Consider the following 26,648-nt stretch of genomic DNA (forward strand, 5'->3'; position numbering starts at 1 on the left):
GTTTTTAGTTTTCAAATAACATTGTTTAATAGTCTATATATATATATATAAAACCGAAACTTTTGAAACTCCCACATTTTTCCACATCAGCATTATTTAAAAAAATAAAACTATAAAAAAAATAAAACCCTAAAAAAAATATAAAACTATTAATAAATCAGCATTATTTTTGGCAGCCGTACTCTAATTCTCAGGATTTTGAAGCAAACGCGGCCACAATCCTCATCGTCCTCCTCAGCGCACTCACCAAATACAAATACAATCTATTAATATGCAGGCTGAACAATGGGTTAATAATATGACCAAAGCTGCAGAGAATGAACCGCCAGAAGTAGAATCAGAGGGTCAACCTCATAGCTCAGTATAAGTGTATAACCATCTTTGCTGTCTCTTATAGCTATTAATGTTGATGGGAAATTGTTAGTTGTTCACCACAACCCTTCACATTTTCCTGTAGGCTTGGATTGGGTGCAAAGGTCTCACGCCAAGCCAAATTTGGACCTTCAAACGACCCACTTGAAAAGAAACTACGTGCTAAGTTAAACATTGGAAAAAGAAAAGCTGCTATTATTGCCAAGGAATATACTCCATCTGCTAGAGATGGAGGTGATAATATGAGGATGACGATTTAGACAGCAGAACAAATGCATTTGACAAGAAGCGAGCAAGAGCTCCTATGACTGTATGTTCACAGGCAAATAAAAAACATAACTATTTTTCCGTGTCTGTGGAGTCCTTGAGGGTTCTGTCTCTTTTGTTATCTGTCACATATACTTTTTTTTTTTTGGGAATGTCACATATACTCTTCTTGTGGAAGATTTGATTCTACTAAATTAATTTTATATAAAATATTCATTAGAGGTGTTAACTTTTCATTGTATTGTGGTTCATCTATTTGATTTTTAAATAGTTTTTATGTTTGTATTTGTGATTAAAATGAGCCGCACTCACAACCATTTTTGACAATTTTGAGTCCAACCTTAGGAACAAACTCTGGTAGCCATGGCATGACTCCACCGTGTAGGTTAACCCTATCCTCTAAGAACTTTCCCGTGCATCGCACGGGTTAGTGACTAGTATTTTTGTAAATACTTAGAAAAGCTTGGGACTCATGGATTTGACAATACTTATAAATTTCTATCTCTCTAGACTTTTCTCTTTTCTCTTTCTTTAGCAAACAGTTTTTTTTTTTTTTTTTTTTTTTTTTTTTTTGTGTTTTGGTCTTCTCTTGTTTTTCTCTTTTCTGGGTTTGGTTTCTTTCCTTGTATTCTCAACTAAAAAAAAAATAGCATTTTGGCTTTGATTCAGTTGGGTTTGCATTGATTCAGTGAATTGTTCAAGCTCAAACTTGCAGGGAGAGAGATGGGACGTAGAGGAAAGAGAGAGACTAAATAAAAAATTACATTTTACTGTTTATGTCAGAAAATTTACTTTTTTTTTTCTTAAGAACACCTACACATACCAAACACACAATTATATTTTCTCACTTTTAAAAAACTATAATTAGACATATTTGTCAAACACATTTTTTGCATTATAAGTAATTTCAACACGTGTTTTCACAACACTTTTTAAACCATATTTTTCACATCATTTTGAACAATAATACTTGAAATTTGCTACTAAATAGGTTTAAGTTTTGTTTAAGACGATGTTGATGAGTTGAACTTAGTGTGCATTTGGCTACCGATTAAAAAGCCAGCTTATTTTACTATTCAGCTTATTTTTGTTACTATTCATGGGTCGCACTATACTATTTGAGCTAACTTTTACATTTTTCTACAGTACTTTCACTTGCAAAATAAACGGATCCCAAACAGACCCTTAAACGTCTTAAACTCTATAAGTAAGAACCTTATTTTCTAATTATTTTTTTTAAGGAAAGAAATTATTTTATTATTTCAATATATTTGTGCTAAATTGTTGATCTGTAAAATTAGTCTTACCAAGAATTATAATATTTTTATTATTGATCCTTTTTTTTTTGAGAGAGAGTTTCAACCTACAGTGTCCGCTCCTGATGATTGCTTTTTATCATCAGACCAAGACACCAATCAGTTTTTGGTGTAGGCGGGGATTGAACCCCAGATCTCTTATACAACCATCAGAGACTTTACCAGTTTAGCTAACTGGAACCCACATTATTGATCCTTAATTTAATTGAACTTATAAAATTTAGATATCGTCAATTTAATAACTGTTAATGAATTTTTAAAAAGAAAATATGTCGGCAAATTAAAAGCTATACACCTTTGCATTTCAATGTTGAAACTTCAATTTCCAAAGTTTCCTTTCTAATCTCGAAGGATGATGTTTTTTTTGCAAATAATTTGGTTATATGTATTGAAATGGTAATTATTGAGAATTCCAATTTATTATTATTTTTATTTTTATTATAGAAAGTTTAGTTTGATTCTTACTTAGTCTTTTCATTAAAAAAAAGGATTTGACACTTAATTAGTTATTTTAGTTATCTAAAAACATGCAAGCTACAAATCTAATGAGGGATATTTAATTTTTTGTTTGTTTGTTTGTTTTTTTTTTTTGAGAAATACTATGTTTACAACATTTTCACAACAAATCCCAAGTAGCAAGTTGTTACTGGTTGTTATTGTTGGAGTAAAAAAATAATCTTAGTGGTAGGTTCAAATTTGAACTATAAACAACTAATTAAGTGTCAAATCTTCCAAAGGCCAAGGCAATTGATTAGACATAAGTAAAAGGCGTCTAATATTATTGAATATTGATCTTGTTAGCACATATTTGTTAAGTTAATAGGTTTATACATCTATTGGTTTATAAAATATTTAATTTGTATCTTAAATAATATTTCTAATTTTTCATGACTTACAAATTAGCAAAACAATATTCATAAAACAACTACAAATGGATTAATTATATTTTTTAAGTTCATCTAATGGGCTGGTTTGAATCTATGTATAATAATGTGTTGGGCCTTGGTGGTCTTTTGAGTTTTGATCGTTTCTCTCTTTTAATTTCTTTTGGACCATGAGACTCCTTGCTCATCTAGCTAATTGCTGCACCTTTTTCGCAGCCTCTTGTGATTTAGGCCTGTTTGGTTTGAGTAAAAAATGGTGTATTCTTGTATTTATTTTCAGTTTTTTTCGTGAGATTCACCACTAAAAAATTTGTTTAGCTTTGTATTTGCATTCAATTTTCATTTTCAAAAAAAAAAAAAAAAAAAAAAAAATTGAATACAAAAACTAAATACAACTTTTTGGTGTATTTATTTTCTTGAAAATAAATACAATAGCATTCTAGTTAAAAAACCAAATCTATGGGTTCCATTAACACTAACTTGCCCCATCAAAAAACACACTCTCAATTGTGTTGAATTTTTAATTGAAAAAAAAAAATTATACCAGAAAATAATGCCAAACATGAAATGGGTTGGATAGAGAAAATGAATACAGGATTTGAGAAACAAAAAATGCATTCAAATAATGAAGAGAAAATGAGGATAAACTCCTTTATTTTTTTTTCTCTGCCACGGTCTTAGCATCATTTGGGCCTTTGACTTGATATACGGCTTACCAATACCAGATCTTCCACAGATGCTGATATGAAAGGTTTGTTGGTGCGGTCGGTATTAGAATTGCACTTGAAATCCATGCCTTCATCATCATCTATTAGGGGCACTCACCTGTGCCATGATTGTGACGGAGAAAGCATCATATTCCCATTTAAATCTTCTCATTTTCTCTAATTTTAGTCTAGATATAAGAATTGTAGCATTTGAATGAAAAATCCAATAATCTTACGCAAACCACTAGGAACTCTTTTTATTCCTCTTTGTCAGCACTGGAAGTCTACGAGAGCACTTACTAGAGTGGGTTAGGGAGTTGGGCACTAAGAGTGGTGTGGCTGGTGGTACATTAATCATAAATAAATAAAAAGATGGCGACGTAGTGGTGGTATTGGAATGAATGAATGAATGATTGGATTTGATCACCCCCACCATTTTATTTATTTAATTGATGTGCACAGCTGCACGCTATTTTGCAATCTCATGGAACAAGGCTGGCTGGCTCTTCCACTAGTCTATTTAAGCATTTGAAATGGAACATGACCGGCATTTGTTTAAGGGTTTTGTTAATGGGTGTCATTAGAGCAATTATTAATAAATCATTTTTAAAAGAGTAATATTATAGATACAAATTATTTTACAATATTTTTACAAAATGTTAGTGTGGCCAACCTATTATTGGTTTTCATTTAGGCATACCATTAATATCATTTTTTCATTTACTAATAATCATTCACCACATCAATTTTGTAAATTTTTTTTGTAAAATAGTTTGTATCTCAGACATTATTCTTTTCAAAATATTTAAATCTATGTGTAGCATTTCAATTGGATCAATTAGACCACTTCATAAGCTTATGCTACATTTGACGAGCATGTCAACAAAAAACTATGAATAAGCTAATTAATGATGCAAATGGAATGAAACTTTAAGGAGCAAAATCTAAATTTTAAAATTTCAGGATGTAAAATTTAAATACCACCAAAATTCAGGAGTGTATTTTGCATTTTACCCTAAAGTAAAATATATTTTATACTCATTATTTATTTATTTTTATTTTTTAAAGAAACCCTTGCAACTCGTAACCTGGAAATCACACAAACATTCTATCCAAAAATATCTATTCACAACTAGTCATTACTCATAACAATAGTATCTCCTGACAACCAAGTATTATCAAGCTACGCTTTTTTCTCTCTCACCCAATTTAAGATAAATAATCATATTTTATATTATTCTTTATCTGTAATTATGTGAAAAATTTCTATTATTAATTTGGTATTAAGTGAATCCACATTTTTCTTGTAAAGTCTGGATAACTATATTATGAAGTGAAGATCTAATAGTGCGCCCTTGATAAATAAATCTCTATTGATGTACACTTTAAATTTATTTTACTATTAGTATATTATTATTTTATATTGTAGATAGTGTTTTTATTTTATTTTATTTGCAACACGTTTTAAGTATAATGTCAACTAGAAATTATGAATTGGATATAAAGAATTTTTTTTAATAAAAAGAATACAGAAATTAAATGAATCTCAAAAAGATTATTTGAAAAAAAAAATTTATTAGAATACTTAGTGTAGGGGAACAATTTGGTAGCTAAATCCTTATTGTTGCAAGTCTTGGTCCAAAAAGCCCAACACAATGAATTCTTGTAGAGTATGGATTGAAGAACTAGGTTTAAGTAAGTTAAACGGAATATTGCATGGGGTAGAGGAACACATGAACAAGAACCAAAGCCATTGTACTCAAAGATCACCCGGAATGATAGGGCTTTAAACTTGATTTATGGATACAGGTTAGTGCAGTAGGATTCCTTTGTGTGCTACAGTATTTCCCTCCTCTTTTTCTCTCCGTCCCCCTCTTATGGGGGCTTTTACACATTATATAGGCATTTTCCTGTCATCTGGGCTTTACACTTGTCGACCATCTAAACCTCCACTTGAGTATCTGTCCCATCAGACACCTCTTTCAGTTCTTTGTGAGTTGCGGTAGCTAAGGCAGCACTGTTCAGGGGTCTTCTCCATATTAATGCGGCCAGGAGAGTAGCTGTAGTGCATTCAATGTGGCGGTAGCAGCTTTTGTTTAGATATTTTGTATTTCCTTCCTTTTCACGTATTTAAGGGATGGGCTTTAGTGCCTGGGATGTCCTTTCGCTCCGGATTTTTAGTGTCCAAGGAGAAATTCCTCCTTGAACCTGTTTTCTTTGTTTCTAGCGATGTTTAACTTGAGTTGCTTAAGCCACGTTAACTCCACGGATGGGCTATGTTCTCGGACGGGTCCAAGGCCCAACTTGTTATTTTGGGCCACAATCCCCACAATAGCCCCTCAAAACTCTGGTTTTTATCTCCCTCCAAGGAGAAAAGCGGGGTTTTGAATTTTCAAGGGATAAGATCAATTAGTTTCCAGTTCGCATGTGCGGGGGCAGTTGCTTCTGACGCGTTACGATTTACGAGGCGCAGCTTATTACTCCAGGTGGCTTTATGTCTCCCCTATCTAATGGTGAGGTGCAGATCTAACGGCTGATATTCTTCCTAGAATTCTGAGTGGGAATGGCCATCCCTTCTTTCTCTTACTATATAAGGTCTTGAAGAAGCTCTTTTTGCTCTTCTTTTATACCGACGCTCCAGTTTTCTAGAGAATTCCAGCGCCCAGTCCTTCATCAACATTCCAGACTTTCAAATTCCCGTGATTACCTTCAGTGAGAAATTTTTCCTTGAGGAAATCTCTAAGAGTTTCAGAGATTGCCGTAAGGATACTCGTAAATTCTACTTCCTCCTTGTAGCCTCAATTTTCATCTTGGCCTTTGATTTTCACCTCGACCTTCCTTCTTGGCCCACCGATTTGACAAGATGGGTAGATTCAAGTATCTGGTAGATACTTCGGCCGCCATGGAGGCCTTTAGGGCAAAATATCGCATTCCACAGGGGGTGGTTTTGCAGTATTGTCCTTCGGAAGGAGTGCTAACTGATAGGGATGTGGGTCAAGTCGTCATTCCCATGATCGCTTTTATAGAAGGAGGAATGGTACTTCCCATGCGTAGGATTACTCGGGACTACTTGTTTAACCATAGGTTGACACCGCATCAGTGTGCTCCCAACATGTTTAGGGTCTTAGGCAGCATAGATGTCCTGAACGAGCGGATGGGTCTAGGCCTTACATGGCATGACGTAGTTCACATGTACGAATGCCACCATCTTGACAAGGCGGGATACTACCTTAAATCTCGGTCCGAGATCATTAGGCTAATCTCCTGTCTTCCTAAATCCAATAAGGGTATGAAAGATGACTACCTTATTGCCTTAGGAGAGTGGAGCGACGGTTTTCATTGTCTAACTCGGGTAGGAGATCCAGGTGCGGTGTCTTTAGGATCAATCCTTTGGGAAAGGGGGGGGGGTTTAGCCCTTTAGTTTTATTTTCTTTTGGTCTGAAATTCAAAATTTTGTAACCTAATCAAAATTTCCTTCTCGGCTATTTTGCAGATAGAGCACACGTCGCTCCTCGGCTCAGCCACGTAAACGTTCAGGCCTTGAACTACCTTTTGAGGTCAGAGATCTACGTCAACGAGGACGGACAATTGTGAGCGGCTCATCTGGTTTTAGGTTATGAACCTTTGTCCTGCACTTTCCAAGACATCGGCCAATCCATAAGAGCCGGTAGTCCAAGGTTGGCTAGGATCGTGCTTGCTCACTCCCAAGTGCAGGAGATAGTAGCAATATATTTCTCGGAGTATCGAGGTCGAACCACAAGGAGCAGGGTAAATTCAAAGAAAAGATAATTAAATAACAATTTGAGTGAAGAAGAAAAATACTTTTTCTTGGTGATTGTTAACAAGAATAATAATAAAAACTTATTTAAATCAATAATGTAAATACTAGGGCATCGAGGTGTTTCCCTATATTGATATGAAATTCTTTGTGATCTAAGAAAATATCTATTTCATAATTGATTGTTCTTATACAATTAAAAACTTATGATTCGGTTGAATTGAGACAATTCAAGAATGCATGATAACCTCGATTGATAATGCGGTTAGAAAAGTTTTCAGAAAAACCCATTCACTTTAAATCCTGATTTCTATTTGAAACTATTAGAAATTCATCTAAACAATAAGAAAAACATAATTGAACTTATTGAAAGCATGGAAGAACTAATACATCAAAAGAAATCTAATTGAACAATCAAATATGTCGTTGATAAAATCCTAGAAAAAATCACATTAAATATTCATACCGTATAGAAGAAACATAACCCCTAGCCCTAGCAAAGAGTTTAGGTTGCCATTAGAGAAAGAAAAATACAAGGTTTTCTCTGCCAAAATTCGTTCTACCAGCCTCCCTTTAAAACCCTAATGTCTAAGTGTCCAAAGAAAATAAAACATTTACTGTTTTAATTTCCGTCTAGGTTTACAGCGGTAACGTGTGAGTTAATTTCGGCCTTCAAAAATTGAGAATTTCGAAAAACTGAAAACTGGAAAGTTGTAGATATTTAAGTCACGGTTCCAACCCATCTAGCCTTATGTCAATTGGATTTTTGAGGAGAGAGATACGCCCAAAATACTGATCAGTGCTCAAATCAGATTTTTCCTTTTCAGATTCTGCTTCTTTGATTTCTTTCCTTATTTGAAGCTTCCAATCATGGTAGAGAATCCAAGCACTCCAGCTGCACCTCCTTAGACATTTAAGCATGGTCCTTTAGCTCCACTTTAATTCTAGTTTGGCCTCCATTCTTTCACAAATTCTTGTAAACTCATCTTTCTCACATGATTTCCTGAAAGTAGAAAATTACACACAATGAATAGCATCTTATTCAAGAAATTATGTAAAGATAAATAATAGGGACTAATGCAAATCATGGCTTAATTGTACAAATTAAGCATAATAATAAGGAGATAAAGCCCATATAAATATATAACAAGTATACATTTTAAGGCGTTATCAGATCGACGTGTCAAAGCCAAGGTTTTTAGCTCGAGATGATCTCAGGCTAGTTGTTTTGCCTGTAGTTCAAAGTCCTCCACCAGCTGCGTAACTACCTCCACAAGACAATCCTGAAGTTGCAGCACAGGCTGAAGAAGAGGCTAAATCATCTCGCCTTTCTCTTGAGGAGGAGATAGACGAGTTTTACTTCGAGGAGGATATTCCAAAAGCTCCTCTGATCGAGCTTTCAGATCCTGAGGGAGAACAGGACAGAAATTCGGTGGTCGGCGTGCCACTTGTTATTGCCTGCTGGGACGACTCTTCAGACGAGGAGGTGGACAATATGGCCTCCAACAAAGGAAAGAGCCTACGAGAGCTGATGTCCTCTCGAGGCAAAGAGCAATCATCAAAGGTGCCCTCCAAGTTCCAAACCCCTATCCTTCCTCCCGTTGCTCCACAACTCCCTGCCGATCTCGGCCTAAAAGTTAATCCGGACCTGAAAAAGAAAAGGCCGGTTAAGTCCTTCGAGGAAGACGAGGTGGGCCCTCACCAGGGTAAACAGCAAAAGACAACCCGGGAGCAGAGGGACAAAAGGGCTCCATCTGTGGAGAGCCGAGAAGAGACGGAGCGGGCAGACGTGCGCGTTACTCCACGCACTTGGAGCCCGAAACTCGAAGTGGACAGAGTCGCCATTCCCTATACTGCTTTGGTCCGAGAGTACAACAGGGGCCGAGCAGGGTATATAGCTGAGGCCTTAGAGCAGCCCATGCTCCTTCCCAGGGACATGGAGGCTTATAGGCGATTTTCACAACCTGAGCTCTTTTTATCCCTAAAGAGAGACCTTGCGATGGTAAGGCAGTTCATCTTCTCCTTGGCAAAATCATTAGATCCTATCACGTTTTAACATATCGCTTTGTCATTCATATATATATATATATATATTTTGGGCAGATTACTCAACAAGTGTTTCTGGCCGAGGAGTATTGCCACAACAATTGCAAGTTGGCTGACGTTGAGGCTCTCTCTTGTGCCGAGGTGGAGAAGGCTTTAGGAACCCTTAAGCAGGAGCAATTTGAGCTGTTTGAGAAGCTCAAAGAGGCTGAGAAGGGCCGCAGGAGCGCTGAGGCTGGATTGAAGAACACTGAAAGTCAAGCCGAAGACCAACGCCAAAAACTGTTCGTGACTGAGACCAACCTCGCCACTGAAAAGCAAACAGTATTGGATCTTAAGGCCGCGTTGCAGAAGGCCAAGGAGGAGGCCCGGCTGGCCAAGGAAGAGGCTCAGCTAGTTAGGGAAGCAGCTGAGGCTGAAAAGAAGGCTTCTTATCAGCTTGGGGCGGAGGAGACTTAAGCTAGGCTTTCTGAGGAGCTACCAGAGGTATGCAGGGATTACTGCAGTATTTCATGGGTTCATGCTCTTAATGCTGTAGGAATCCCTGCAGACTCGGCCTTGAGATTGCCTGAGAAGGTCTTCTTCCCTCCTGAGATCCGAGAGATCCCTGATGATGTCGCTGAAGCTTCCGAGCAGGCTACGGTTGTTCCTGAAGCCATCCCCTTAGCTGAAATTGCTGGGGGTTCTGGTCAAGCAGCCGTCCAGGCCGAGGATGTGGAAGGGGAGAAGAACAAGGGCAAGGGCAAGGGAAAGAGAACCTCTTCTAAGGCCAAGGATTCTGCTAAGGAGTTAGTCACCGAGGATCTTGAGGCAGATTCCCAAGCTAAGGACGTTCCCCCTCCTCAGCCAGAGCAAAAAGAGGATCCTCCTGCCGAGGCTTAGCTCCTAGGGTTTCTATTTATTATTTACTGTATTTATTTATTTACTTTTTTTTTTTGACTTCAGACGGGAGTTGTGCTACATTTTGTTCTCTTGCAAAGACTTCCTACTATATTATTTTTGGCTTATTAATATAGAATGCTCTTTCTTTCATTTTTTTTTTTTTTTTTCTTTATGACTGATGTTGATGGAATTCCGTTATTTTGTTCTGAGTTAATGTTATTGTTTCTTTAGTTGATGTTTGTGACAAACCTACCGATATAAACAAATGAGAAGGGGTAGGACCGTGCAATAAACTTAGAACAATAGATGCTATTATACGAGATTGTGAACATACCTTAAAATTGCACAAAAGTTCTGAGTTATTAATTTCTCCTAAGTCTGTGGTTCGAGGATCCATACAGGGCTTAGGTTCTGTTTAAAACTTGGAAAGATGTCATAAGTTGTTAATTTCCCCTAAGTCTGTGGTCCGAGGAGCCATGCAGGGCTTAGGTTCTGTTTAAAGCTTGGATAGATGCCCTAAGTTGTTAATTTCCCCTAAGTCTGTGGTCCGAGGAGCCATGCAGGACTTAGGTTCTGTTTAAAACTTGGGTAGATGCCATAAGTTGTTAATTTCCCCTAAGTCTATGGTCCGAGGAGCCATGCAGGACTTAGGTTCTGTTTAAAACTTGTAGAGATGCCCTAAGTTGTTAATTTCCCCTAAGTTTGTGGTTCGAGGAGCCATGCAGGACTTAGGTTCTGTTTAAAACTTGGATAGATGTCCTAAGTTGTTAATTTCCCCTAAGTCTGTGGTCTGAGGAGTCATGCAGGACTTAGGCTCTGTTTAAAACTTGTAGATGCCCTAAGTTGTTAATTTCCCCTAAGTTTGTGGTCCGAGGAGCCATGCAGGACTTAGGTTCTATTTAAAACTTGGGTAGATGCCATAAGTTGTTAATTTCCCCTAAGTCTGTGGTCCGAGGAGCCATGCAGGACTTAGGTTCTATTTAAAACTTGGATAGACGGAAGTGAGCCAATGAATACGCGATGATCACGGGACAAAACACAGGCACAACTGTTTTCATTAATAATAATATCTTCTTAGATTGTTTACATTCCATGGGCGAGGTACAGTTTTCTCGTCTAGGTCTTCCAAATAATATGCACCCATTCCTGCCACAAAGGTAATGCGATATGGTCCTTCCCAGTTGGGTCCCAGCTTGCCCCAGGAAGGGTTCTTGGCGCTGCCAAAAATTTTTCTCATCATGAGGTCGCCTGGCCCTAGGGGTCGCAGCCTTACATTAATATCATACCCCTGCTTTAACTTTTGGTGGTAATAGGCCATTTGGATCATTGCTTTTTCTCTTTTCTCCTCAACTAGGTCTAGACTTCTCCCTAGTAACTCGTCATTACTTCTTGAGGTAAAGGTGCTGGATTTCAACGTGGGGAAGCTGGCTTCAAGGGGGAGCACGGCTTCAGCCCCATAAGTCATTGAAAAAAGAGTTTCTCCCGTTGACTGTCGCGGCGTAGTTCGGTAGGTCCATAAGACATGTGGTAACTCTTCCACCCATCTTCCCTTTGCATCATCCAACCTCTTTTTCAGCCCGCTCACTATGACTTTGTTCACAGCCTTGGCTTGCCCATTTCCTTGGGGGTAGGCAGGAGTGGAATATCGGTTCGTGATCCCGAAGTCGCAACAGTATTTCCTGAAGGTCTTACTATCAAATTGAAGACCGTTGTCCGAGATGAGGGTGTGAGGGGTTCCAAAGCGCGTAATGATGTTTTTCCAAATGAACTTCTTTGCATCCACGTCCCTGATGTTGGCCAAAGGTTCAGTTTCTACCCAATTGGTGAAATAATCAGTGCCGACTATTAAGTATCGCTTATTCCCTGCTGCTTTTGGGAAAGGGCCGACAATATCAAGACCCCACTAAGTGAATGGCCAAGGACTGGAGAGTGGGTTAAGGACTCCCCCCGGCTGGTGGATATTTGGGGCGAATCTTTGGCATTGATCACACTTCCTTGCATATTCTTGGGCTTCTCTCTACATATTCAGCCACCAGTACCCTTGGGTGAGTGCTCTGTGCGCTAGCGATCTTCCTCCTGTATGACTCCCACAAATTCCCTCATGTAGTTCTTTAAGCAAGGGCTCGGATTCCTCTGGGTGTATACATAGTAGGTACGGCCCGGAGTAGGAGCGCTTGTAAAGCTTGTGGTCCTCCGACAACCAAAACCGAGGGGCATTCCTTCGTACTTTCTCAGCCTCCAAACTTCCTTCGGGTAATACATCATCTTTGAGGAAGTTCACTATAGGATCCATCCAGCTCAGATTCCTTCTGATTTGATGGATCCAAATTGTATCCCTTTCGATGGTACCTGTTTTGTATAGATCCTCAACGAGGATCATTCGTGGTAGATCCTACGCAGAAGACGTGGCAAGGGTGGCCAGTGAATCCGCATGTGTGTTCCCACTTCTAGAAACGTGCGTCAGATTAAAAGATCCAAAGCCTGATTGCAGGCACTTGACTTGACCAAGGTACTCCTGCATTCTCGCATCTCTAGCGTCCAACTCACCCATCACTTGGCCTACTACAAGTCTGGAGTCCGAGAACGCTTCTATTGCCTTTCCGCCCATCTTTTGCACCATGATCATTCCTTGGAGTAAGGCCTCGTACTTGGCTTCATTGTTCGTAGCCGAAGACCCAAGTCTTAATGACTTTTCAATGGTAATTCCTTTGGACGATATTAGAACTAGCCCTATCCCAGATCCTTTTTGGTTGGCCGCGCTGTCCACATAGACTTTCCATCGCGAGGTCGCTTGTGCCGAGATTGTGCCAATCGACTTTCCATCCATGATTTCCTCCTTGTCTACTGCTTCTACAGAGGGTTCAGTGAATTCAGCGACTAGATCCGCGAGGACTTGACCCTTGACAGAGGTTCTAGGCATGTATTTAATATCGAAAGCCCCTAAAAGTGTACTCCACATGGCAATTCTTTCTGTGTAATCGGCGCTTCGGAGCACCGACCGGAAGGGAAGTTGGGTTAGGACAATGACCGTGTGTGCTTGAAAGTAATGGGGAAGTTTTCGCGTGGCATGCACTACTGCAAGAATCGCTTTTTCCAATGGCAAGTAGCGCACTTCAGCTTCATGCAACGATTTACTTACGTAGTATACTAGTCGCTGTATCTCATTATCAACCCGTATTAGTACCAAGCTTACGGCATGAGAGGTTACTGCTATGTATGCGAACAGAACCTCGTCGGCCTCAAGGCTAGACATGATGGGTGGTCGTGACAGGTATTCTTTAAGTTGCTGGAAAGCTAGAACACAGTCCTCCGACCACTCAAACCCTTTCCACTTATTCATCAAGAGATAGAAATGTTGGCATCGGTCTGCAGATCGTGAGATAAACCGATTCAACGCTGCGATCATACCCGTGAGTTTCTGCACTTCTTTTGGGTTCCGAGGAGCTTGTAGGCTATTAATCGCTTTGATTTGGTCCGGGCTCACCTCTATTCCTCTGTGAGTTACCATGTAGCCTAGGAATTTTCCAGACCCGACCCCAAATGAACACTTAGAAGCATTGAGGCGCAGCTTGTGCTCCCTTAAGATGCTAAAAATGACTTCAAGGTCTTTCACGTGCTTAGATGCCACTTTACTTTTTACTACCATATCGTCTATGTAGACCTCAATAACCTTGCCGAGCTGGGGTTTGAACATTCTAGTCATCATCCTTTGGTAGGTCGATCCTGCATTCTTTAATCCGAAATGCATCACCTTATAGTGGTAGTTTCCGACGGGTGTCATGAACGCCATTTTCTCCTGATCTTCTAATGCCAGTGGTATCTGATGATAACCCTGGAAGGCGTCCAGGAAGCTCATTCGGGGGTGGCCTACAGTTGCATCTACCAGTCGGTCTATCCGAGGCAACGGGAACGGGTCTTTCGGGCATGCCTTGTTTAAGTCTGTGAAGTTGACGCAGACTCGCCATTTCCCCGTCTTCTTTCTTACCACCACCGTATTTGCCAGCCATTCAGGGTAGAAGACTTCTTTGATAGCCCCTGCCTTTTTTAGCTTCATAACTTCATCCCTAACAACGTCGGTATGCTCTCTCAAAAGGCGCCGGGGTGGTTGTTTCTTTGGAACAGAAGATGGGTTAACATTTAGGTAGTGACAAATGAGACTAAGGTCAACCCCCGGGGCATCGTAGGCGTCCCATGCGAATATATCAACGTTCTTCCTCAGAAACCCAACCAGTTCCTCTCTTTCTTGAAGAGGTAACTCCGAGCCGACTTGGAAAAATCTTTCTAGGTTATCGTCAATGGTAAACCTTTCTAAACTTTCACATTTTATCTCCTCGGCTAGTCCGTTGACTTGAGCCGCCAAGGTGGTTGATTGCTATAAATTCTCAGAAGCCAAGGACTCAGCACTGGACCGATGTGAGATGGCGGCCACCATGCATTGCTTAGCCATGGCTTGATCTCCACGAATTTCTTTTACTCGGCCTCCGGATGGGTATTTTACTTTTTGGTGAAGTGTAGAAGATACGGCCTCCAGGGCATAGAGCCACGGTCTGGCTACTATTGCTGTGTAGGGCGAGTAGGCATCGACCACGATAAAATCTACCTCCACCACCTCTGATCCGGTCTGTATGGGTAATCTGATTTGCCCTTTTGGTACAACAGTCTTCCTCTTGAAACTTATAAGGGGAGAGTCATAAGCCGTTAAATCCTTAGGCCTTAAGTCCAGCCCCTTGTACAGATCAGGATACATTACTTCCACTGCACTTCTCGGATCTATTTGTACCCTCTTTACGTCGAAACCTCCGATCCTCAATGTAACCACTAAAGTATCGTCGTGAGGTTGGATAGTTCCCCTCTTATCCTCGTTCGAGAACCCCAATATCAATGAGTTTCCCTTTTTAGATCTTTTAGACTCCCTTACCCTGTCCTCGGCGGGAAGCCGAGCCACGGACAACACCCTAGAAGGAAAAAATCCGGTTCTTCCTGGGGCGGCGAGGATGACATGTATCGTCCTTGTGGGAGGTCTCAAAGATACGTCCTTCCGAGGCTCTTGTATTGCTTGGCCTAGATGACCGCTCGAGAGGTGTAAAAGATGACGTAACTTTCCTTCTTGGACCAGCTGATCTAGGTGATTCCATAGATTCCTGCAATCTTCAGTGGTATGTCCGTGGTCTTGTTGATAATGACAATACAGGTTCTGATTGCGCTTCGAGGGGTCTCCAGCCATTTTACCTAGCCATCTGAAGAAAGGTTCGTTCTTGACTTTCTCCAGAACTTGTTGTACTGGCTCTCTGAATACGGAATTAACCATTTGCATGTTGGTTTGTCCAGCCTGTCTCGAAAAATCCCTTCTCGGCTGGCTATTGTTGTATCGTTCCGATCTGTAATCATTCCCTTTGGGGGGAACGATCTTCTCCTTTCCTTTCCCTTGTAGTTGGTCTTCTTCCACCTTTTTATACTTATCAATCCTATCCATCAATTGATGAACGCTGGTGACGAGTTTACCAGTTAGAGATTTTCTTAAGCCGTGCTCGGTGGGGAGACCACTTTTGAACATGTTGATGGCGACATTATCGTGGTTTTCATCCATCTCGTTACACATCTCCCAATACCTATCCGAATACGCCTTTAGGGTTTCTCCCTCGTGCATAGATAAGGATAACAACGAACTTAGGGGTCGAGGGACTCTGCTATTCGTAATAAAGCGAGAGCAAAAGGCCTGAGTGAGCTGCTTGTAGGAACCTATGAAATTTGCCTTCAAGCTGTTGAACCATCTCATCGCCACTGGCCCCAGGCTGGACTGAAAAACTTTGCACATCAAAGCCTCATTCTGGGAGTGGATAGCCATTCTCTGGTTGAACTGGCTCACATGCTCCACGAGGTCTGCTCAGCCGTTGTAGATAGCAAATGTAGGTTGATTGAAGCGTTGAGGTAATTTAGCCCCCTCTATCCTGTGCACGAAGGGTGATCTGAAAGACCTGATCCAATACCTTGTTCATGGCATCATTACCTAAACCCTTACTAGATGGGCTCTCATACCTCTGCTCAGGGCGCAACTCCTTCTCGTAAGAAAATGTTTCGCTTGGGGGAGTTCTTGACCTCTGCTGTAACTGACATCCTCCTCATTGTTAGAGGATGTATTTGAGCTGGAGGGGGATCGCCTATGCTGTGCATGGCGCAACTTTCTTTTCAGGTAATCTATCTCTCGCTGCATGGCCTGATAGTTGTTTCGCCTTCAGGATATGCGACTACCTATATGGGTGTGGCTTTGGCTCGTCTGGGTAGTATGTACACTTCCCTCATGATCTCTTCCATTGCCTAGATTTGTCCCAGGGTTGGGAGGATTATTTTGCCGCTGAGACCTAATAGGTTCTGTCTGTTGAGGGTCAGCTTGGTGGGGATTCTCTTGGTGTGGACCTGATCCTGCCATGCTTAATCATCGTACTTACCAACACTTAAGTTCTTCCCCCAGACGGCGCCAATTGTAGGGGAACAATTTGGTAGCCAAATCTTTATTGTTGCAAGTCTTGGTCCAAAAAGCCCAACACAATGAATTCTTGTAGAGTATGGATTGATGAACTAGGTTTAAGTAAGTTAAACGGAATATTGCATGGGGTAGAGGAACACATGAACAAGAACCAAAGCCATTGTACTCAAAGATCACCCGGAATGATAGGGCTTTAAACTTGATTTATGGATACAAGTTAGTGCAGTAGGATTCCTTTGTGTGCTACAGTATTTCCCTCCTCTTTTTCTCTCCGTCCCCCTCTTATGGGGGCTTTTACACATTATATAGGCATTTTCCTGTCATCTGAGCTTTACACTTGTCGACCATCAAAACCTCCACTTGAGCATCTATCCCATTAGACACCACTTTCAGCTCTTTGTGAGTTGCGGTAGCCAAGGCAGCACTGTTCAGGGGTCTTCTCCACATTAATGCGGCCAGGAGAGTAGTTATAGTGCATTCAATGTGGTAGTAGCAGCTTTTATTTAGATATTTTGTGTTTCCTTCCTTTTCACGTATTTAGGGGATGGGCTTTAGTGCCTGGGATGTCCTTTTACTTCGGATTTTTAGTGTCTGAGGAGAAATTCCTCCTCGGACCTGTTTTCTTTGTTTCCAGCGATGTTTAACGTGAGTTGCTTAAGCCACGTTAACTTCTCGGGTGGGCTGTGTCCTCGGACGGGTCCAAGGCCCAACCTGTTATTTTGGGCCACAGTCCCCACACTTAGTATTCTAAAAAAAAAAAAAAAAAAAAATGATATTAAGTGAATATGTATCTATTTATGAATATATAAATATGTAACGGTGCTTTTGATGTAAGTATGGATATTAATTATGTATTTTCCACAAATATTTAGATGTAAGTCAATAGAAAAATAATTGAAAGCTCGAATTTGTGTGAAAACACAAGAGCTGTTTAGACCCTCAAATCAAAATTACGGTTCGGTTAATTTTACTCTAACTTAAACTAAGTGCAGAATAGAGTAAATGCAAGCAAACAAACAATATAATTACTCTAAGCCATATTCATTAAATCACAACAGTAAAATGAAAGTTAAAAGAGTAAAGAAGAAGAAGTAAATACAAGATAACCCGCCGATGTATTATTGTAGAGGAAACCGAAGAACTTGGTGAAAAACCTCTCTACCACCTTCTAAGCGGTAAATCGATCCACTAGAGAATGAGTTGGAGTACATGAATAACAAAAGACCCTCCAAGCCTAGTCTACCTCATGTACTTGAGCCCTCCAAGCTCCTGCTACCAACTGACTTGACAAAACCTTGTCTTCTCTAGCTCTCCGGATCACGCAATTCAGTTCGATTGCATCCACCAAACAAATGGCTTCTTCCAATGCTTTCCAGCAGCACCAAAACCTCACTTTACACTCAAGATGGGTGTGGTAAGTGTTAGGGCTATCAACCTCTCAAGAATTTGGATATGGAGAGGAAGAAGTTGAGGAAAACCACAATGGATTGTGTAGATGATTGTGGGTATGATAATCTCTCACTCTCAAGAGTAATGGCTAGAGTTTTTTTCTCTAAAAAGCACTCCTTTCAATATGTGGATAATGTGGGTATATATAGTGTGGGTAGAGATCTGGTGTATCAGATATGACAAATTGGCAAAATAGAATGTTTCGTGGGTATCTCGCAAGAAGGCTTTACCCGCCAGACACTCGCGAAAACCAGCTGTCACCATCTGTCATGACTCTTCGCATTCCAATCATATGCTGAGCACATGCTTCATTTCGTAGGAAGGCTTCTCACTAGCTACCCGTGAACACATCTTAGACCTTCAATGAGTCTTGAGTCTTCACACTCTCTCTCTCACACAACCCTTATAATAAAATCCCACATAAAATACAGGGTACAAAAGATTGAACAAAATTACAATAAAATCTGGCACGAAATTAAAACTTACACAAATTAGTTGTAAATCACAACTTTACAATAATGATACAAAACTAATAGATTTATTAATAGAAAATGACCCAATTAGAGACAATGATCTAATACTTCTAAAAATGAGAAAGAAGCTTTTAAAAATTAAAATTGATAAAATTCTAGCTTAGATTGACTATGTCACAAAAAAAAAAAAAAAAAAAGAAAAAGAAAAAAAAGATTACACGGATTAGTTATTATTTCAATTTCAAGGAAATGTTACAAAAACTTGAATACAAAATCTTAATTAGTATTTTTACATCTCAGAAAATGAGAAAAATAGATTGAAAAAAATATTATTGAAACTGATTGATGACACCTAATAAAATTTATAGTATACTTAATCGAAAATGATTACTATAAACTCTATTATGTTGTCCTCCAAGGTTGGGAGATAAAATATCATTTGATACAGAGTTTATTATTGAAATATGCCAACGTAACACTTAGTGTGTGTCTATATATATATATATATATATATATACTTTGGAGAAACAAACTAACTATTAAACACACACACATAATTACACTCTCTCACTAAGCTCAAACACATTACTTAACCCAAAGTACTATTACAAAATGGCCTACTTATTATATTTAAAGATAAATCATTGGTCCTATCAAAAAAAGAAAAAGAAAAAAGATAACTCATTGGTCGCCAAAGAGCAATACATTTAATTGTGGGTTCCAGTTAACTCAATTGGTAAAGTCTCTAATGGTTAAATAAGAGATTTTGAGTTTAATCTTCACCTACACCAAAAATTGATTGGTGTCTTGGTATGATGTTAAAGAGTTATTATCAGGAGTGAACGTCATAAACTGAAACTCTCTAAAAAAAACAATATACTTAATTATTTTTTTAAAAAACAATACATTAAATTATTGAAAAAGAAACATGGGAACCAATCCTATGGCACAGTATAAAGATAGAAATTCACGTTGAGCAATCGGGATTGAGATCCGGTGCAATTGCACCAACAATTCACCTCAACCCCCTCACAATTTTTTTTTTTTTTTTTTAACTTTTTTACTTTTACTCATTTTATATTCAATGGTTGAGATTTAAAGTTTCTTTTTGCAGCTTTAAATTTCAACCATTCATACCAATTGCATCAGGTGCAATCTCAATCCGAGCAATCGTGGTTGTATACTGATATGCAGGTTTGTGGTGTTGAGACAGGTTGATAATTTTTTCCGGGTAAGCAAGATCCATAACTTTGCCTCTACCACAAGACGCTGATGGTTTTGTAGCTTTGAGGGCTTTGAGGGATAGGTATATGTCGGAATAAGCAAGCATGCTTTTTGTTTCTGTATCCATCAAGAATTCAGAGTCTATGGCTTATGCATTCCTCAGCGAGACATTCATGTTCAGAGCCCTGGCAGTGGTAGGCGGTGTTGCTGACCTGCAGTGAAGTAGCTCTAAAAAGAATTGTGTTCATAAAGAACAGGATCACTAAGATTGGCATAGAGAATTTTCTCATATCATTAGCTTCCATTCCTATTTCTACTACCAATGTTAGGAGTGAAGTAACCCCTTTCTAATTCTGTTATTATATGATGCGGGCGGAAAGTCGCAATAAGCAAATAAAGTTTGCTTTAAGAAAAATAACATTGAATCCACAAGGAGAGTTAATGAAATCCATCGAAAAAATAGAGAGACAGAAATCTGAAATTTATTAAACTGAATTTGAATTGTCTTAAAAGCTACAATGCATTTAAATGAAAAAAGCAGTTCTAGGGCTGTTAGGAGACTTTTAGAAAACCTTAATGCATGGCTTGAAATTAGATGACAAAATAGGAAAAATGACCAAAAATAGCAAAATTGAGATAATTGCAAAATAAATCATACAGTCTCTAGGTGAACCAAAATAAACTGGACATTTTTTTACCTTTACATTAAAAGTTATAACGGAAATAAAAAAAAAAAAAAATACCAAAAACAGAAAAAGAAGAAGATTTCTGGATATAAAAGAAGGAATTTGTCCGAAAAGTGGGGTCAGTCGTGGCCAAAGGTAACAAGAGTTTTGCTCTCAACGTCATTTTCCTTCACGTCACCAAGTTTTATGCAATTCCATCGCTGACACCTATGATTTCTATTAGCAATTTTCTACTTCCTGTATTTCTTACGCGCTAACTTTTGGTAAACTTTCTGCTCAAGGAAAGCATGTGTTGTCTGCTCTACATTTTCATATTAAGAAGATTGAAGGCCCAAATCTAAGTGCCTATTTGTTGAGCATCCAAGATTATTACTTTTCCGTCCACGTTGAGTTGATGAGAAAAACACATAGTTAGTTTGGAAAGGGTATTTTGTCTTTTTGTCACATAGTAGCTTTTAAGTAATTTTGTTAGCTCTTGCATTGTATTAGAGAGATTATGTTGAGTATTCAAGTCTAAAAGCATTAGCATTTGAAATTCTTAAAAAAAAAAAAAAAAAGATAATTTTACACTTTAAAAAATTATTTTATCTATTTTTTACATACTATTTCACAAATCACCCAACATTCCATTTTTTAATTATTTCTCACGTATATTCATTTATTTATTAATTTCACACTCTCATTTTCTCTCTTCCTCTTAGTTTCTCTCTTCTCTCTTAGTCTCTCTTTCTCATTCTGCTCCATACAGAAGCAACACTAAGGGTGGCCCAACATAATTTAGAGCCTAAGGCGAAAAATTGATATGCGGCCTTTTATATGTAAATATTAATTAAGCAAAATTATTTAATACTAATTAAATCAATGTTAATTTGATACATTAAATACATAATTTGATGAATAATACCAACTAAACTAATGTTCATTTCATAGTGATAAATAATACCAATTAAACTAATGTTCATTTCAAAGAGAAACTTTTAGGTACTCTCGAAATACGGAGAATGACACTTCTCCTTTCATATTTATGGTGGGGTTTACTCATTAAATTCATGGTGGAGTCCACCATGAATGTGAGAGAATGAAGTGCCATTTTCGATGTTTGAGAAGAACCTAAGAATTTTTCCCATTTCATATAGAGAATTGAATATCATAGTTGAATCATAAATTTTAATAAAAAGAAATAAAAATATATTATGATTAAAAAAGATACTTTATATTGAATATATAACGATGCATAGTTAAGTAAAGTTGTAATCTAATTTTTAATTTTATATCTTATTTTTAAAAGAGAGAGATAGATATTATTTGGTGTGTGACTTTGTAAGATATCGGTTTACAAAAATTAAAGTCTCAAACTATTAGGGGAGAGTAATTTATATTGATGATTTAACACATTTGCAACATTTTTTTGAAACATTTTAGGCTTTCAATTGGGTTAGATTTCTATTGGTCTCGTACTTTGGGAGTTTGGATAGAAATAAAAAGGAAAAATGAGATAAAAGCACTAAAAAATGTTCACAACATGATGTCACAATAATTATATTGATGAATTCCATCAATCTAATTAGTGAATGTTTAAATTACATTTTTGTGATCGGTGACATGCCAATTTATAAGCCTAAAGTAAAATTTGTGGTTTCCTTAGCATCACCCCTTTTTTTTTTTTAGGTGTACAACCAAAATATATATATAATTTCATAAAATTTTGGGCCTTTGACAATGGAGGAGGAGCCTTTTTCCCTAAGGGTAAAAAAAAATTTGGTGGAGCCTTAGGCCTAGGCCTAAGTTGCTAGGCCATGGGCCAACCCTGGGCGGCACTACATTGAGGTTTGACCACCCTAAGCTGGAAAAAAATATTATTATATATAAATTTTAAAAATTTATGATTTTTTTACCTTTAAAAAAAATTTATGATTTTTTTACCTTTAAAAAAAATTTGTGATTACCCTAAATAATTTTAGGTCCAACATAATTATACTTGACAAAGTTTGACAACAAACTTGGTTTTAGATTAGTGCCACAACTCCACTTAATATTTTTTTTATTGGATGTGAATTTTGACAAATCCATCATTGGATTAGATTTTCTTCTTATATCCTTCATGCTTGCAAAATCTCAATAAGATCAAAGATTAATAGTTATGTCATCAATTAAATGTTTAAACTTCTAGTTTTTGTAGTCTAAAATTATACATAAAAAAATAAATTTATGGATTGAATAGTAAATGAAATTCGATTGGCATGAAATTTGACATGTGTTATAAAAATATAAAGAACATACAATTGAATGGAAATATTTTCAAAAAATGTTACTACGTTAATTTGTTTAGTGAAAGTTGTAGCCTTAGGCTACGACTAAGTTTGTAACCAAATTTTGTCATAAACTTTGGTTTCATTAATAATAGATTAAGCCTTTACAAACAAAAATGAAAAGCCTAAGAAAAATTTTATTGAACTAAAATTTTGAATGAGATATAGATTGTAACATTAATAATGAGATTATCATGCAACGATTTCAAAATAAGAAAACTCGTAGAAAGAAATTGTATGACTTTATGTATTTGCTATTTTTTGTCAATATATGAAGTTCTTTTTTTTATTATATTTTGTATAATTTAAGTTTCATAAAGACCACTTTGAAAAAAACTCTTGGCTCCATACACCAAAGTCCCTATTGTAGTTTAGGTGGGAAGAGAGGTGTATACTTGAATGCTACACAAGTGTAAATTGCAAAAAATCAAATCCACAGATCCCAAACAAATCATATTGGATAAAGCCCTACAAAGTAGCATTGTCATGGTTTTAGATCAAAGAAAATAAAGCAGATTGAGGTGTTAAGAGCATTTGTATCAATGTTTGTATAATATAAAAAAGTACCACATTTTAGCTAACAAAATCCAAAATTTATTCACATGAGATCATGCAAAAGTTTGTAAAAATACATGGTTGCTACATACAGTCTGTTCAGTAATTGTGTAAGTTTACACTAGTACAGTTTTTTTTTTTTTTTTTTTTTTTGTATCTCAAGGATGGATAGTAGTTGTTATATATGAAGAAATAGAAACAATTTAAAATTTAAGAAAAAAAATGATAGTCTAATGAAATGTATTGAGAAGTAGATAATTTGATGTGGTGTGTTTTGAAAAATGAGTATGTAAAATAAAAAAGTAGGTTTTTATTCTAAATAGCCAAAAATATTTACAAGAGTTGATGCAAATGCTCTAATATAACATAATTTTTTTTCTCTTTTCTTTTCTTTTTTTGTTCCAAGATGAATTAAGTGTCAGATAAGTTACTGGATAAAGTTTAGTTACAAAATTGGTTGTAGCCTTAGGCTACAATCTTCTCAATAAAATAAATATTATTACATATTTTGAAAATCAAACTATTGAATTATATGTTATTTATGTTCTTAATACACATATTAAATTTGATGTCAATTAGATATTATTTACTATATGATTTATAAACTTATATTTTATACATAATTTTAAACTATAAAAATTTGCAATTTAAATAATTTATTAATAACATTGCTATTGATCTTTAATTTTCTAGAAATTTTACAAGTATGGAGGATATAAGAAGAAGATGTAATCTAAAGGTGGATTTATCGAAATTTACCTTCAATAAAAAGATATTGAGTAAGGTTGTAACCTTAGGCTACAACCAATTTTGTAGCTAAACTTTGCGCTAAGTCAATAGAAAAATTTCCTTTTTCTTTTATTATTTTTTTGATGTTCAATCTAAAGTTTTTTTATTTTTTATTTTTTATATTTTTTTTGAGAAACAAAATACACACACAAGGGAGAGGAAGAGAGAGGAGTTCAAATATAAAGGCACACCACAAACTCCACTTAGAAGTTATGGTAACTTTAATAGCAAGATTTTAACCTATAAAATATATATATATATATTTGGATGGAATGGACACATTGATATTTGTCCTTGTAATCTTTTAAGGGCATAAATTATAAATTTATATAGGACTAAGTTATAAACTTTCATAGCCAAGAATGTTGTTACTCCACTAGTTGAAATTAGGGAAGATATCTAAAATTCAAATTTCATGTCTCTAAACTATCAAAGAAACAAGCACACGCTGGGAAGGGGATGGAATTCAAATAAACATCCATTTATGTTGTTTATTTTGAGAACAATGGGTTTGAGTAATATGGACACATTGGGGTTGGCAGTCGTGGCGATCATATGTCGTACACTAGGCTTTGGACCTGGTGGAGGACGGTTGGGATTGGGCAAGCAAGATTTATAAGATTTGCCGCATCCACAAACATCCACTGCTGCCTTGTTAGCGAATAGGGCGGCATTATCGGCGATTGACTTTGGGTTAACCTCATCAAGCATTCTGGTTATGTGGACGGAATCCACGAAGATCAACTTCGATTCTATTCCTTCCATAATGAGACATTCATGCACGAAGCCATTGCAGTGATAGGTGCTTCTGTTGTTGTTGTTGAAGTTGAACTGAGTAGATAGTGAAGTAGTAGCTCTAATGTGTTTTGTGTTGAATAAGATTACTCCTAGATTCTATTAAATCACACTTTGCATTCATGATCGATTTTAAAAATTCACACCCTACTTACTAACGAGTACTAAAATTACAGGTTCATCAATAAAATTAACAAGTATGTGAATTACAGGGTTGTCCATAGGATGGACGACCATACAACATTAATGACACAACCATAAATGGTTTTGTCTATGGACAACCATACAGCATTAATGACACAACCATAAATGGTTTTGTAACTGACAAGCTCCAATGATCAAAAAGGCCAATCTTGAGCCAATTAAACCTCCATTTAAGCTCTAGCATATGTTACTCAAAACAGCCTGAAGAGCCATTAAGAGGCTAACAACAGTTACACCCATAACAAGGCTCCCAACAGCTGTACTAAGGCAAAGAATTACATTTTGATTCTCTGAGAGATATTGAGAACTCTACTGACTTAGTCATCGAAGAACCATTGGTTAATGCTACTTTGGTGTCTTTCTCTCTCATCTTTACAGGGAACATCACCTCGTCCAGAGCCTAGACGAGGTCCTTGACAAGGGAAGTAACTTCCTTCACCTCGTTAAGAAGGATTGTTCCCCTAATCGGAAGAATGACAAGGGAAGTAACTTCCTTCAGTTTAATTTTGACCTCATTTGCTAGGCCATCACCCTAATCAAGTCCTTCCTCAACCTCGAACTCTTGGCCTCAGTTGCTTCAACCCTTGAATTAGCCATCACGACCTTCTCCTCTGTCAAGAGATAGTCAGTTGTCAAATGCAACGACTCCCCAAGGACCTAAAGAAAACAAATATATGTAGAGACAAATGAATACATATATATGACAAGGAACTATTTGAGAAAAACTCACTTGCACAAGCTTGTGGATATGACGACTAACGAGCTTGTGAGATCGAACAGAAGATAAAGCCTTAAGCTTGTCATCAGAGATGACATTGTGATCCTGTCCAAGGGCTGTAGCAGGATCTGTCCAAACACTCTCACCTTTCTTCTCCTTTCCTTTCCGTGTCCAAGGAGGAGAAGACGACTCTTCAATTGAGACAGCAGGAGAGGATTGCAGGGGAGTACAGATGGGACTGGAGATGACGATCCTAGAACTTCACTAGTCTTAGGCTTCTTCAAAAGAGGCAAGGATAGTTTTGACAAAGGCTCGCTCTTTTTCCCTTTTGGCTGGGCATATTTGTCTTGGCTGAAGCAAGTGGCCATATTTGCAAAAAAAAAAGTAAATCATAAAGGAATAATGAAGAAAAGAGAATGGCGAGGTAAAGGTATGAAGGTCAAACACTTACTCCTTTCTGCCTTAAGAAGCAACCGTTGAACATAGGCTGAAGATTCAGGCCCTAAAAAATGGTTGTACAAAGGCCGTGGATTAACAAGTTCATCAAAATCCTCGATGCTGAGGGAGAAGTCCAAAGTAGCTTGAACCCATTCCTGGTATCAGCTCTTCAAGCTTGGATGAGTTTTCACTGCAAAGAGAAAATGATTAGAACCGGAAGATACACATGCTTAGACAGCAAAAAGAACCAAAAGAAGGAAAAACGCACCAAGTGT

The 26,648-nt window shown here is 37.5% G+C and overlaps 1 protein-coding gene, 1 long non-coding RNA gene and 1 pseudogene across 2 annotated transcripts; 1 reads left to right on the forward strand and 2 right to left on the reverse strand.

Moving 5' to 3' along the window:
• The first annotated feature begins 271 nt into the window (after positions 1 to 271).
• Positions 272 to 10,249, forward strand: LOC126701561 (uncharacterized; annotated as a pseudogene).
• Positions 10,250 to 14,621: 4,372 nt separating this feature from the next.
• LOC126701566 (uncharacterized) lies at positions 14,622 to 16,094 on the reverse strand. Its single transcript, XM_050399765.1, has one exon. The coding sequence runs from the start codon at positions 16,092 to 16,094 to the stop codon at positions 14,622 to 14,624; it is 1,473 nt and encodes a 490-aa protein (XP_050255722.1).
• Positions 16,095 to 25,254: 9,160 nt separating this feature from the next.
• LOC126706930 (uncharacterized) lies at positions 25,255 to 26,648 on the reverse strand. Its single transcript, XR_007648767.1, has 3 exons — positions 26,387 to 26,648; positions 25,948 to 26,286; positions 25,255 to 25,828 (listed from the first exon to the last, which is right to left on the reverse strand). It is a non-coding gene; the product is annotated as an uncharacterized LOC126706930 (long non-coding RNA).

The sequence above is a fragment of the Quercus robur genome, chromosome 2, assembly GCF_932294415.1.
Source record: "Quercus robur chromosome 2, dhQueRobu3.1, whole genome shotgun sequence".
Classification (NCBI taxonomy): Eukaryota; Viridiplantae; Streptophyta; class Magnoliopsida; order Fagales; family Fagaceae; genus Quercus; species Quercus robur.